At 46.9% G+C, this 15,402-nt stretch overlaps 1 protein-coding gene across 1 annotated transcript in view; it reads right to left on the bottom strand.

The window, feature by feature from the left end:
• The window catches only part of mgst2 (microsomal glutathione S-transferase 2), a 49,299-nt gene that overhangs the window by 18,170 nt on the left and 15,727 nt on the right, over positions 1–15,402 (bottom strand). Inside the window, exon 3 of the mRNA XM_078241744.1 lies at positions 10,070–10,140. Within this exon, the coding sequence (XP_078097870.1) occupies positions 10,070–10,140 (71 nt within the window). The remainder of the gene's footprint in view (positions 1–10,069; positions 10,141–15,402) is intronic.

Here is a 15,402-nt window from a genome sequence, read left to right as displayed (position 1 = left end):
GGCAGAAAACAAATCAAATGGTGTAAAGTAAATTTTTTTGAATTATTGACAAAGAGTTTTATATTATTTATTTTCAATGAATCGCATCAAATTCAAAGTTTTGGGACAGAGTTTTACACTCCCCGCAAGGTGAGTTCTAAGGTGGGTAAGATTGATTCCCCCGAGAACCTGCCCGCACAAACCCAGGTGCAATTTCACACTTGGGTGGGTGGGGCCTCAGGTGGGGAATCCCACCCATTCACCTATTAAGATCCTTAAGTGATCACTTAATTGCCATTTCCAACACAGCCTCAGCCTTCAAGCTGGTGGGAGTGGGTGTGGGTAACGGAGAAAGAAAAACCTTTTCTCCATTTCAGGCGGGAGGGTCACCTCAACCTGAAGACCCCTTCTGAGTTGGGGTGCCCTCTCCTCCTGGATCTTGGAACTCGAGGCCTCCCTCCTCCCTCCCCCTTCCCCCACCCAACACTGCAATCACCCCCTTTCCGACCCCCCAGAGCATCCCACCTTTCTGCACCCAGGACTTATCTTTCCAACAATGCCAGGACTTAGTCCCAAGCAGAGCTCTCCAGTATCGATTCTGGATCAACTGAGCATTGAATGGTGGGCTACCAAGAGACACCGGTAGCTCATTACATGTTGAGTCTCGGGATGGCGAATGCCAATCACTTGTCACTCTTAAACTTCTACCATCAAGGTGGTTTGATTGGTCCATGGTGTGGTCCTGTGCACACTACAAGTTAAAGATAATTTATTAGTCACAAGTAAGGCTTACATACTGCAATGAAGTTATTGTGAAATTCCCCTAGTCGCCACACTTTGGCACCTGTTCGGGTCAATGCACCTAACTAGCACGTCTTTCAGAATGTGGGAAGAAACCGGAGCACCCAGAGGAAACCCACACAGACACAGGGAGAACGTGCAAACTCCACACAGACAGTGACCCAAGCCGGGAATCGAACCCGGGTCCCTGGCACTGAGAGGCAGCAGTGCTAACCACTGTGCCACCGTGCCGCCCACTTCACCTACAACACCTCCAGTTCAACCCCTGGATTGTGCAGGGCGGTGTGAGCACTATAACAAGCCACACACACACACCTGTTAGGACCAGGCATGTAGAATGGCAATGGGATATGGAACCTGGGAGCTTCTAGTGCAGGTGGAATTCTATCTCGGCACAAGCCACAAGCCTTGGGGTAGCAGAGGAGCTATAAAAATTGATAAAAATCAAAATGAGGAAAGGGTTGTAAACAATTTTGATTAAGTCATTTTCCCAACATTTGCAGCATAGTCTATGATCTGGAAAATTCAGTATTAAAATGGCCACCTGCTCAGAAGTGGTTTTACATTGGTTCCATTGGCTGAAAAACGTTGAAAACTGGTAAAATAAAGCACGCTTCATTTGTCAATTTTCTGTGGGCTTGGAGAACACCGTGTAGATTTTCCCAGTTTTGAAATATTCAAATGAAACAAGATATCCAAAAATCACCCATTCATTTCTAATGGGAAAAATCTAATGGGAAATATTTGACACCAGAGATATTTGTTTTAATGATAGTTACCTCCTAAATGAGAAGCAAGTGCGCATTTATAACAATCTTCCTTACAATTATTCTGACCTTCCCAGATGACTCATTTCATTTGTCTTTTGGTTCAAATTGTGCCGTGTGCTATCAGTAATGAACATACTAATTCATTCCTAAGAAATTAATCATTTCTACTTTTCTGAAGGAAGAAATTAGCCCATTTGAGTTAAGAGCTTTGGTAAAATGGAAAACAGCGGTATTTAATACAAATACATTAATACATTCATCAATAATTTCACATAGAGCAATTTGAACCATCCTTCTGTTTCCAGATATCATTCTTCATGGTGGAGGCACTGAGGTTTTTTGCAGTTCCTCACTAGGGATACCATGAGCGGGCAATGGCAATCTTTCAATCGGTGTTGGGCATGAAATGAGCCCAGGCAAAGTACAGGATGGATATGTAAATGTAAAATTAGCCATACTCCAGGGTGGCACAATGGTTAGCACCACTGCCTCACAGCGCCAGGCACCTGGGTTCAATTCCAGCCTCGGGTCACTGTCTGTATGGAGTTTCCACGCTCTCCCCATGTCTGTGTGGGTTTCCTCCAGGTGCTCCGGTTTCCTCCCACAATCCATAATTGTGTGGGTTAGGTTAAATTGCCCTTTAGTGTCAGGGGGACTAGCAGGGTAAATATGTGGGGTTTTGAGAATAGGGCCAGGGTGGGATTGTTGCCAGTGCAAGCTTGATGGGCCGAATGGGCTCCTTCCGCACTGTAGGGATTCTATGATTCTATCCCAAAGTTCTCTAATTTTACATTCAGAAGCTTATTACTTAGTGAAACATTTCCATCCCAAGCGTTAACCAGCTCACTGATTGAAAATGCCAGTGTTATGTTGAGCCTTGGGCAGCTTTTGTGTTATTGCTGGATTTGAACACATGGTCCAGAGTTCAAATTTTGTTCTAACCAATCTTATTGTCAATTTCCTCTTAATCAGGATAAAAATGAGACTTTTCCACTTTACAACAATTTAACGACACGTTTTCCAGTGAACATTTGTGATTGTCAATGACCCAAGCACTGGAACAATGAAACACAAGGGGCTGGATTTTCCTGTCCCGACGACCTGTATCAGGCAGGCTTTAAAAATGACAGGCAGAATGAATTCCAAAATTCCAGTCTCCATTCCTGTCATTGTCAACTTAGATTGGCATGCGGTAAGCATGGATCGCGAGTCCACATCCAGCTGGCCTGACGCAGCCAGCTCCATCGCAGAAGTGGGGATTTCCCTTGTAATTTTCATGAAGCTAGGCCCGGTATTGAAGAGGAACTAATTCACACCATCTCAGAAGTGCCGTGAACCATGGGGGAACCCTAGTTTGTAGTCCGGAACTGTACGGTAGGTATGTTCGAGTGACATTCATGTCACAATGAAATGCTGTATTCTATATTCTTTTCATACTGTGATTAATGAAAAGGCTTTGTTTTAAATATATAATTGGCTATTAAATTGAGTATTGTAAAGATGTAAAAGTCTTAAGATGGATTAGAGTTCATTATCCACTGGAGAAAGTTTTTTTCCTGCATTGTACAACATTGAAGATCTGATTTGATTATGTCAATTGTCCATTTGGCATTCATGTTTTCCTTGAATTTCAGTTTAGCTAATTGTATGGCTGTTTCAAATTTTTAACAAATGATTGATCACTTTGAATTGGCTGAGTTTCTGGCTGACTTCAAATGTTTTAATGTATGTAGAACTGGCAGTTTTGTTAACACAGTTTTTCAATGGGGTATCATTATGAATTTGTATCTGAGTTCCAAACCCACTAATGGATTCAGTTCAGCAAGGGTTATTGACACAGCTGTCAAAGGGCTGAGAGCTTTGTTATTTTGACAGATTCATGAGCGGTTAAAAGGATTATGGATTTATAAATGCTGTTTTATTTATCTTGGCAAATGTATGAGCATGTCAAGGACTTGCTAAAGTTATTGTAGGGTTCTGTATATAGTGGATACTGGGTGGGTATCTGTAAGGGCAGGTATGGATGTGACGGGATAGAGAAGTTTCACACCCCTCTCCAGAACGGGTTTGATGTCACAGCAAACAGGGACCAGCCATTTAATCTAGTTGCCTCCACATTTGCTTGCCTCCATCTCCACCTCAGGCTTGCTGCAGGAGTTGGTGACCCTGTTGTCAGCCTGTCCACACCATTAAAATGGTAGGCAATCCTGGTCAGGAGGCAGGACCATGAAAACGGGAAATCCCCTGATTCCACGTCAATCCAAGTTATTCCGATCCACGTTGTCTGCTTTGTTTTTAACCCCTTCTTTTTGTTTCTCTCTTGGTGATTCCACTTTTGCTTTGGTCCACTCCTTTCCAGCAACAGCATCTCATCCCAGTCACACATGGCTGACTCTAGATTCATCCTTTTCACCTGCGTGCTGCACAACGTAAGCTTCCACATGTACTCCAAAGTCATCACTCCACCAAGACCACAGTCAACTTCATCACAACCACTGAGCTGTTACACGCCAAGTCCAAAAACGTCACAGATAAGTCAAAACATTAATTGAAGCCAACCTTCTTAATCCCAATCGCTCTCCTGGCTGGAATTCTCCAGCCATTCACGCCAGCAGCGCACCCCTGCCCGTAGTTTTCCCACCGCCGTGGGGTAACATCAATGGGAATTCCCATTGACAGTGGCAGGACCAGAGAATCCCACTGCAAGCAACGTGCCACCTCCCACCAGCAGGAAACACACAGCTGGGAGGCCGGAGAATCTTGGCCCTTATCTCCCTTCCTCAGTGAATTCAAAAATTGTTAGGTCCACAACTTTTCCCCTCCTAATCATTGCTAGTCTTCCATGCCTTTCCCTCATCTAACATTTGTATTCTACTCCCACCAATTCTCCATTGATTTCAGAACCTTTAGTCATCTTGACCCTACTCTTGTGATATTTCTACACGAAACGTTCTCCATGCGAAAGATGTGGCTGCAAGTTCTATTATGGTTAACCACACCATACACAGTTGAAAGTCCATTACAGTGCTGACAGAGTGCTGTATTCTCAGAGGCATTAAACTCATGATTGACTTCGATCCAGGGTAGAACAGACTTGAAGCGCATGCCTGAAGCTGAGATCCAGAGACTCATCCAAAATCGGGCCAAGGGCCTCATATTATTTCCTGTGAGCATTTGTTGGAAATGCAGATGCAGCTCATGCCAGTCCCCAGAGTTATGATCGTGCCAGCTACCAAACCAACAGTTTACGGAATGCTCACTGGGATGTGCTGAGATTAGGATAAGGTGCTATATAGATGTAACTTTATTATTTCTTCTTCCGCCTTTCCACTTCCCTCCAGCCCTCAAATAGTGAACATTTCACCAACCTCTCCTCTTGCTGCTGGGGTTGTGTCATGATGTTAAAGTGGCTATACAAATGCAAAATGCTCCATTTTCCTGCTTTTGCCATGGCATTCCTCTCCTTGCCTGGGCAGAAGCAGAGGCAGCCCACCATTGGCCAACGGTGGGACGTCAATGGCTTTTTCCGTGGCTCACACCATCAGCCACCAGGGAAGCCACGGTGGGAAGAGCCTTCAGCAGGACTGGAAAACCCTGCCAGTGGGAAGGGCTGGAAAATTTCAGCCCCAATCTATATACATTTCCTTCATTTTTCTTTCCCGTTTCTGAGCTTGTATTTGCCTTCCTGTCAATCCTGGCGTGTTTGACTCTCCACATTTTTGCCTCCCTTATATTTCCAGTTTCCCTTGCTGACCATGTCCTTGCATACATTGGCCAGACTTTTACTGCCTTGCCCACCCCGGAATCGCGATGGATCGCAGAACGGAATTCTCCGTTGGCCTCGGGCAGGATTTTACGATCTTTCCCGAGCGAGGTCGAAAAATCCCGTCCATTGTTTCTGACATCAAACGAGAGATGATCGTTGATCATTTTTGGAATATGCAGAAAACATGGCAGAGCTTAACAGGATTCACCTTGGTTACCCCTTAGTATTTCCCCTAATACACAGAGACCCATGGACCTCGCATGCCCTGTTAAAAGATGTTGTTTGATGTCAAAACACCAAGCATTTCCGCACAGGCCTAAACCTACACTCCACACCCTGGGTAGGATTAAGCCTCTGGTTTTGATCTTCAACACTGAAATGAAATGGAACTCTCTGGGGGCGATTTTACCATTGCATTGAGCCCGTTTTTTGGCGCAAAACATGGTAAAGTCGGGCATGAGGTGAATAGCGCGATCCACGCCCACGTCCACGCAGATTCCCACTTTACCAAGGCCCGAAAATGGACGCGATTGGAACCGCGCCCGAAACGGGTGCGACTTAAAGAGATGGACGCCCAAACTTACCAGCATTTCCCCCTTTACCATCGCGTTCGCCCTTCCAGATTCAGCGCGAAACAGACACGCTCGGCAAAGGTTTGTTTCGGGCGCTCCAACTTCTGAAGACATAAGTTCAGAGCTTCCAATGGCTCTGACTCAGATCAGTGGTGGGGGGGGCGGCGAGGGAGGCGGGTCAGATCATTTTCTGGTGGGGGGAGAGGAGGAGGGAGGGCCAGATGATTCTCTGGTGAGGGGGGAGGAGGAGAGAGGCCATATCATTCTCTGGTGGAGGGTGGGGAGGGGGGGGGGGGGGGGTGGAGGAGGGAGTCCAGATCATTCTCTTGGGGGGGGGAGGGGGAGCAGAGGAAGGCCCGATCATTCTATGGTGAGTAGGGGGGAGGAGGGAGGGCCAGATCATTCTCTGGTGAGGGGGGTGGAAGGGAGGAGGGAGGCCCAGATCATTCTCTGGTGAGGGGGGCAGGAGTAGGGGAGGGTCCGCTGCCACTCTGCGAGCGATCGGCGGGTGGGTGGGGGCAGGGGGTCGCAATCAGTCTGGGTGACAGGGAGGTGGGTGGATAAGGGGGACAGTTATGTTGCGGGGTTGGGGCAGTATCTGTGGGACCCTCGCTCCCGGACCGCTTCATCCGCGTTTTGCAGCCCGGGAGCAACGTGACAGGGGAGCGTTTTCAATTTTGTTTTCACTGCGCATGCGCAGTTCAAAGCTCCAATCGGAGCTGCAGATTTCGGGTGTGATAAGCCCCGCCCACAGCGCGATTCAGACTCATGATTTTTTTTTCAGGCTGAGTGCGTATGGGGGCGCCTGAGAACAGGTTTCCAAGTTGGATCTGAATTGCGCCCAGATTCAGCACTTAGAATCAAAATGGTAAAATTGGGCCCTATGTGATGGCTCTGTGAAAAATAAATGTATCTGAATTGTGCGAACCAGATTGGATGAGCAGTACCTCATCTTCCAATCAGGCACATTACAGCCCTCGGGAATTAAGTTCAATAACTTTGAATAAGACCTTTCTCCTACATATTTTTTATATCCCAGGCATGTTTGGTTCCTACGCAGAAACCCTCCCTCCCTCTCCCCCACTGGGCCATTTATCACTTGTTCCTAAGTTTTGCTACATCTTTGCTGCAACCTCTCCCAGCTCCCACCAATCACTATTCCACCCCCACTTATAGAATCATAGAATTCCTACCGTGCAGAAGGAGGCCATTCGGCCCATCGAGCCTGTACCAACCACAATCCCACCCTGGCCCTATTCCCGTAACCCCACACATCTACCCCACATTTAATCCCCCTGACACTAGGGTCAATTTAGCATGGCCAATCAACCTAACCCGTACATCATTAGAGTGTCAGAGGAAACTGGAGCACCCGGAGGAAACCCACGCCGACATGGGAAGAATGTGTGGACTCCACACAGACAGTTACCCAAGGCTGGAATTGAACCTGGGACCCTGGTGCTGTGAGGCAGCAGTGCTAACCACTGTGCCACCATGCCGCCCCAATTATGAAATATATATAATCACATTTTTTCCCCCTCTTTATTTCTGAATAAGGCTCAAGTGAGCTTGAAACATTAACTTCGTTTTCTCTCCCTATGAATGCTGCCAGACCTGCTGCATACTTCCAACTGTCTCTGTTTCAGGTTCCAGCATCTGCAATGTTTTGCTATTTTTATGTATATTAGAAGGTTCAGTTTGTTTTTTGAACTAGGCTCCATTAGCCCTTCCAATTTAAAATAGCAGTAGGGGTGCTACAATAGGAGCAGCACGGGTAGCACAGTGGTTAGCACTGCTGCCTCACAGCGCCAGGGATCTGGGTTCAATTCCTGGCTTTGATCACTGTCTGTGTGGAGTTTGCATGTTCTCCCCGTGTCTGCGTGGGTTTCCTCCAGGTGCTCCATTTCCCACAGTCTGAAAAACGTGCTGGTTAGCATTGGCCATGCTAAATTCTCCCTCAGTGTACCCGAACAGGCGCCGTAGTGTGGTGACTAGGGGAATTTCACAGTAACTTCATTGCAGTGTTAATGTAAGCTTTACTTGAGACACTAATAAATAAACTTTTAAAAAATTATTCTCCTCCACTTTTGACCACTATTACGTGACCCCCTTGCTGGAATCGGCCTGCATGGTGTGATTGGATGAAGGCCAGATCACACATGGCAATGACCTTCCTGATGTTCAAATGGTCTGCAACACTCACTATCCAGTCTTAAGTATGAACAATAATCATGAGAACGAGATATGTAAAGGCAACCAGAATCCATGGAACCATATTTCAGCATGAACCTTCAGAAGAAAGCAGAAAGAAAAGGGAGCAGAGAAAGAGTAATAAGATTTAACTTAGTGGTGTGAGTGCACAAGTCAAACCTTAGATTATAATTTCAGCATGTTCCAATGTAATTCTCTTATATACTTCATAGGTAAGAAAAGCAAAAGAAATGGGGGGTACCACACAACAATGTTAAAGAGGTCACATACCAACTGACTCAAGAACAGCTTCTTCCCTGCTGCCATCAGACCTTTGAATGGACCTACCTTGCATTAAGTTGATCTTTCTCTACACCCTAGCTATGATTGTAACACTACATTCTGCACCCTCTCCTTTCCTTCTCTATGAATGATATGCTTTATCTGTATAGCGCGCAAGAAACAATACTTGCTAATACATGTGACAATAATAAATCATCAAATCAAATCACCAGGCTCTGTTAATAATGAAGGTTGGACGAAAGTTGACATATAATTCTGCCTAACTTTGATGATTTAGTTTGCATTTTAGTAACTTTTATCCCTTTGATTGTAGGAAGTGCTGACGTTAACCTGGGGGAGGGGTGGTGGGGAGAGAAAGGAATTGTTGTGCCTGAACGTTTGAGGAGCTGAATGAACTTGCATTGTAGAATGACAAAACTGCTAGGCATCCTGTGTTGTAGATGGTTATCTGCTGATGTTTATTCAGCTCTTAACATGCTGACAGAGCTCAGCAATTCCTCAATGAGATCGGCAGCAGTCAACCTTTAAGCATGCAGGCATTCCTTTTAAAGGATGATATTATTGGTAAGAGTCATTTGCGAGCTTTTAGTGATACGGTCCTAGTTTGCATTTACACATCCCCAAAGGTTTGTCCCAACTGTGCCACAGTATAAGCTCAGTCCGAGCCTCGGCAATGAGATTTGGCAGGGGCTTTGGTCACCGCTGATCCGGACTTTGTCTGATGGCCACGTGTGTACTCATTCACTGAACAGGAATCAGGATGGGAAACTCTGGCTAATTTTTAAACCAGGTAAACCAAACTGAGGGACAAATCAAAAAGAGCAGGCTTTAAAGGGACACTAATAAATAAATCACAAAGAAAACTTAAAACGTCAAATCAAAATGTGATTAACAGCGTTGATAAAGTGCCTCAGTCCCCACGGTGCCAATTGAGCATGGGAGGCCGAGACAGTGGCAGCAGACACCACGTGCTCCCTCTCCAGGGACACTCTACTGTAGCCGCAGTAGAGGGGCAGACAGTTGGGGCAGACAGTTGGGCCAGACGACCTCTCTGATCGCCTGCTGCCTGGACCTGCTGATGGCGAGTCTGACCAGGCTCAGGATCACCTGGTCAATTTTTCCCACCCTAGCTCAGCATGCTGAGGCTATTAACAATGGTCAGCTAATACCTGGGCTGAAATCTGCTAAAGCAGCACTAGTAAGAAGTTTAACAACACCAGGTTAAAGTCCAACAGGTTGACTTTAACCTGGTGTTGTGAGACTTCTTACTGTGTTTACCCCAGTCCAACGCCGGCATCGCCACATCAAAGCAGCACTAGCCAGGGAAGGAACCCAAGGCCTGTCAGCGTTATACAGCTCAGTATCACATTGGCTGGTGTATTTATCTACAGAGTCATTTTGGGGACTGGAGAAATTGGATAGATTCAAGTTATTTTCTCCATATCACACTATTCCCTGCAGACCTCTGCAATGCTGTTGTAGAATAGGTTACAACGAAGGCGGAAGGGATTAGCCAAGAGTCATTTTACCTTTCACCTAGTCTCCCTAAAAAGGAAATGATGGAGCCGGTGTTCAGTCTGGACCCCACAATGCTCGGAAGATTCACACTTTATTACCCCATGCACAGCTACATTGAAGTCTCAGTGCACGCATTCAAGAAGATCACTTTTTAAAGCATTGCTCCTCACCTTGATTGAAAAACAATCCAGAAGTCCACAATACAACCAAGAACAGGGGATAGAATTCAATCGAGTTCTGCCTGAGTGGATTGAAACATAAAAACAAGCATGACATAATTGACAGAGGCCATTCTCAAAAGGTACTCCATCAAAACTGCTTCAACAGTCCACTGCTAACTTCCCCTCCCTCCTCCTCTCCCGAAGGTGCTGAATCATGCCGAGAATTAGTCCCATGCAATTCTGATGAAAGGCCTGAAAAACTAATTCTGGTCGGAATTCTCCAACCTCGCCTGTGGATGGGATTCTCCAGTCCCGCTGCAGTGAATGGAGTTTTGGCTGAGCACAAAATTCTCCATTCTCGCAGCAGCGGTGGCAGGGCGAACGTGATCAGAGAATCCTGGCCTCTGTTTCCCCACCCTCACCACGACCACCCCCCCAACACCCTCCCCCCCCCACCCCCCTACCCCCACCAACCTCCTTCCCACCCATACCCACCCCCTTCCCACCCCCCCACCCCCACCAACCCCCTTCCCACCCTCCACCCAACCCCTCCCACCCCTCACTCCCCCCCACCACCATTCCACCCCTCACCCCCCACCCACCCCCACCACCTCCCTAAATGCTGCCTGACCTGATGAGTATTTCCAGAATTTTCTGTTTTCAATTCGATATTAGTTCCATATGGGGACAGGCTGCTCTGGTATCTCATTCAAGATATCTATTTGGGAGAGTAAAGAGTTAAGGGGGTGGGTGTGGGGGGAGGGGTGGAACTGGAATCCTGATTCAGACCTCGCTAAATACACAGACGTATGTAGGTGAGGGTTACCAAATAGAGTAAGAAGTCTCACAACACCAGGTGAAAGTCCAACAGGTTTATTTGGTAGCAAATACCATAAGCTTTCGGAGCACAGCTCCTTCGTCAGATGGAGTGGATATCTCAGGTGATATCCACTACAGGTGATATCTCCACATCATGACTACCAAATAGAAACAGGAACTCTGGCTGATGTTTGGTCTCCTGGGCCACTGATACCAAGTCTACCAGGGGAGGAACTTTGTTTAAAATGAAGCACATTCCAGCCATGCTGGTGGTGATGGGCTATGGTTCACTCAGAGCCCAGGTTGCTGGGGCAACATGCACCTTTTACATGTGTGTTGTAGTCTGGAGCTTTACGAATAGTGATGGTCGAAGTTGCAATGTTCTTTCTATTTTACAACTGGACAGGAATCCCTCCTGCTCTTAGCCCACCATTGGCATGTATTGTCAGAGAATCAAAGTAAAGTAAGTAAAGTTTATTTATTAGTCACAAGTAGGCTTACATTAACACTGTTGAAGTGACTGTGAAAATCCCCTAGGCGCCACACTCTGGCGCTTGTTCGGGTACGCTGAGAGAGAATTTAGCATGACCAAAGCACCTAGCCAGCAGACTTTTCGGACTGTGGGAGGAATCTGGAGGAAACCCACGCAGACATGGGGAGAATGTGCAGACTCCGCACAGATAGTAACCCAAGCCGGGAATCGAATCCGGGTCCCTGGCACTGTGAAGCAGCAGCACTAACCGCTGTGCTACCGTGCCGCTTCAAGAGTCATAATCATAGAGGTTTACAGCATGAAAACAGGTCCTTCGGCCCAACTTGTCCATGCTGCTAGGTTTTACCACTAAGCTAGTCCCAATTGCCCGTGTTTGGCCCATATCCCTTTATACCCATCTTACTCATGTAACTGTCTAAATGCTTTTTAAAAGACAAAATTGTACCCACCACTAATACCACCTCTGGCAGCTCGTTCCAGACACTTTCTACCCTGTATGTGAAAAAATTGCCCCTCTTTGACCCTTTTGTATCTCTCCCTCCTCACCTAAGCCCTCTAGTTTTAGATTCCCCTACCTTTGGGAAAAGATGTTGACTGTTATCTATGGCCCTCATTATTTTATAGACCTCTGTAAGATCACCCCAAGCCTCCTACGTTCCAGGGAAAAAAAGTCCCAGTCTATCCAGCCTCTCCTTATAACTCAAACCATCAAGGCCCGGTAGCATCCTAGTATCGGGAGGATTTGCCGGGCGATACTCAAACTGTTTGGCTACATTATGAGTGCACTCTCCTTGGCCATCAGGTCCTAGAGTGGGACTCGAAGCTGAAGTTCCTGGTTCAGAGGAAGGGGCGCTACCCACTGAGTCACAACACCTCCCCGATCAAACGGATTTCCAGGCAGCAGTTTCCAGAACCTTAAAGGAAAAGCGATCTGCATTCGAGATGGGGACAGGGCAGAGTTCAACGCCTCTGACTGTACTTGCACTGTGATATTTTTAGGGTCACAATGCAGCAAGTAAGAGAGAGAGAGAGAGAGATGAAATGTACAAATGTTTGCCACGGCATCCGCATGCTGGGAAGAAATGGTGGGAACACTTCCCAGGTTACCCATTTCTATCATCCGATGTAGAGCACTGCAAAATATAAACTTCTTAATTTATCCCACATCTCCTACACAGCAGACAGCAATGAGGTGAATCACAGAAGCCCTACAGAGCAGAAGGAGGCCACTTGGCCCACCCAGTCTGCACCAACAACAATCCCACCCAGACCTATCCCCCCAACCCCACATATTCACCCTGCCAATTGCCCTGACACTATGGGGCAATTTAGCATGGCCAATCAACCTAACCTGCACATCTTTGGACTGTGGGAGGGAACCGGAGCACCCGGAGAAAACTCACGGAGACACGGGGAGAATGTACAAACTCCACACAGACAGTGACCCAAGCCAGGAATCGAACCCAGATCCCTGGCGCTGTGAGGCAGCAGTGCCAACCACTGTGCCACCGTGCCGCCCCCACAGGGAGAGTGGAAAGCCAATACTTTGAAATAAACATTTTTTTTTAATTAAAAAAGCAGCATCATTCTCCCTAAAACATCATTAGTTTGAGAGACGGTGTCACATTTTCATCAGATATCCTGCTCCTTCAGCAGAAGTTAAGTCGCTCTCGAGTGAAAATGCCAGTGCTTTTCGTGTTGAAGAGGATGATTTGTAAACTTTAAAGATTTTAAACTGAAGTGCCTCTCTTTTTAAAAGAGTTAACTAAGTTCAGGGCTGCCATTCTGATCCCGACCTATCATGGATCCTGGGGTACTTATTCACAGATCCCTGAAGTCAGCAGAGCAGGTGAACAGGATGGTTAAAAAGGCTGATGGGACACTTGCTTTTATCAGTCGTGGCATAGAGTATAGGAGCAGGAAGGTAATGCTGGAGCTGAACAGAGTGTTGGTTAAGCCACAGCTGGAGTAGTGTGTGCAATTCTGGTCACCTCACTATAGGAAGGATGTGTTTGCACTAGAGGGGGTTCACCAGGATGTTGCCTGGGATGGAGCATTTGAGCTATAAAGGAAAGACTGGATAGGCTTGGGGTGTTTTCTTTACAGCAAAAAAGGCCGAGGGGGGGGGGGACATGATTGAGGTGTATAAGATTATGAGGGGTATGGACAGGGTGAGTACGAAGCAGCTGTTCCCCTTGGTTGAGGGGCCAATCACAAGGGGGCATAGTTTTAGGGTGAGGGGCAGGAGATTCAGAGGGGATTGGAGAAAAAAAAAATCACTTGAGGGTGGTGAGAATCTGGAATGCACTGCCTGGGAAGGTAGGGGAGGCCGGAAACCTTACAACCTTTAAAATTATTTGGATGGGCACTTTATACATCAGAACATTCAAGGATATAATTTTCTATGGTTCTATGATATGGGACAAATGCAGGAAAATGGGATGAGCACACTTTTAGGTGGTAATTATTGTTGGTACAGACTCAATGGGCCGAAGGGCCTTTTCTACACTATATGACTCTTTGGATAGGATTTTCCAGCCGCGCTCGCCCCAAGGCTGGAAAATCCTGCCCGAGATCAATGGACCTTTGCATGGTCCGCTCCCACCCGCTACAATTTCTCTGGCAGGCGGGACGGGAAAATTCTGCTGTATGTTGTTGTGGCTGGAAATAGCACTTCCATAGGTGTCAGGGAGGGACAGGGTCAGCCTCAATTCTGATGGCCTCCACAGATCAATAGTTTTCTTGCATTCGCTGTCTAGGATCACGTGGACATTTGGGCAATGTATTTAATGGCTTTCAGTGCCCAATGGATTGATATTTCAGGACAAATCGGTGGGTTTGGGGTGAGAGAAAGGGGAGGACAGACAGAATGTATTCGCCCTGATGATCTGCAGTGCTAATTTGTGCCTCTGTTATTTGAGCGAGCAGCCATCATAATACAATTACACACAAATGATTCATGTTCATGTGAAGTCAAATCTTGTGTTATCTGAAGACTTGTTCTGAATTATTTACCAGCACCATATCATTATATGGATATGCCTCAATTAAGGCAAGGGACTGACTGACGTTAATTACTGGCAATCAAAGCTTGTAACTGTAAGCAAATAAAACCTCAACTTTTTTCCCACTTTTGAGTGGAAAACCCACATGGAAACAAAATGGACTGTTCTCTCTCAGGGTTTGAGAGAAAAGAAATTGTTACAACGAGGTCTCAGACCGAATAGAACTTCTGTCTCCTGCTCAACCCCCAGCTGAGCTTCACACTCTATGGGGTAGATTTTACATGGGACTGAGGATCCAACCCCCAGCCTAAAAGTCAGTCAGCACCTTGTCGTTGTGAAATCCGGCTGCCCGCAGCGATAACACATTGGGGACATCCTTAATTTGTGCAGAGTGGAACTGCCACCCGTCAGGGACGGCAAGTCCTGCCCTAGAATGCTGCCAGCCAATCAGACTGACAAACAGTCTCCTCAGCACCAGAAGACAATCATAGCCACTGCTCGGACTATAACCAATCCCCGCAAATATGTGAAAATGTCACCCAGACTGCAGGCAAGTGCAGGGATTCTGGGTGGGCACAGCTGGGTGGGGATCTTGTGGCTCAGTGGGTAGCATCCCTACCTCTGAGCCAGAAGCTCCAGGTTCGAATCCCACCCCAGGACCTGACGGCCAAGGAAGGTGCGTCCATAACGAGTGTCAACCTGCAAATCCTTCCAAACAAGCCAATGGCTGGCAGTAAGAGCAGGAGAAATCCCCAGTCAGCCATATTTGATGTGGAGTGGAGCTCCTCGTGCTATAAACCCCTGGTGACAGACTGGTGACTTGTTCTGGGAATTACTAACTATGGAAACAGATGAAATTCTGCCTTAGGGGAAGAGAATTGGAATTGGAACAGCTGGGAGGCCCCAGTGAGGTGAGGTAAGGAAGAAGAGGGGTTTAGGTTAGAGAAGTCCACTCAGCACAGAATAGTACCCCCTGAAGAAGGTACACCCCTTCCTGGCCTACAGCAGCCTCTGCCGGGTTGCCT

This window comes from Mustelus asterias, chromosome 1 (genome assembly GCF_964213995.1).
Source record: "Mustelus asterias chromosome 1, sMusAst1.hap1.1, whole genome shotgun sequence".
NCBI classification, from domain to species: domain Eukaryota; kingdom Metazoa; phylum Chordata; class Chondrichthyes; order Carcharhiniformes; family Triakidae; genus Mustelus; species Mustelus asterias.
Note: the sequence above shows the minus strand (reverse complement) of the source record. Positions and strands in the feature narration are given on the sequence as shown.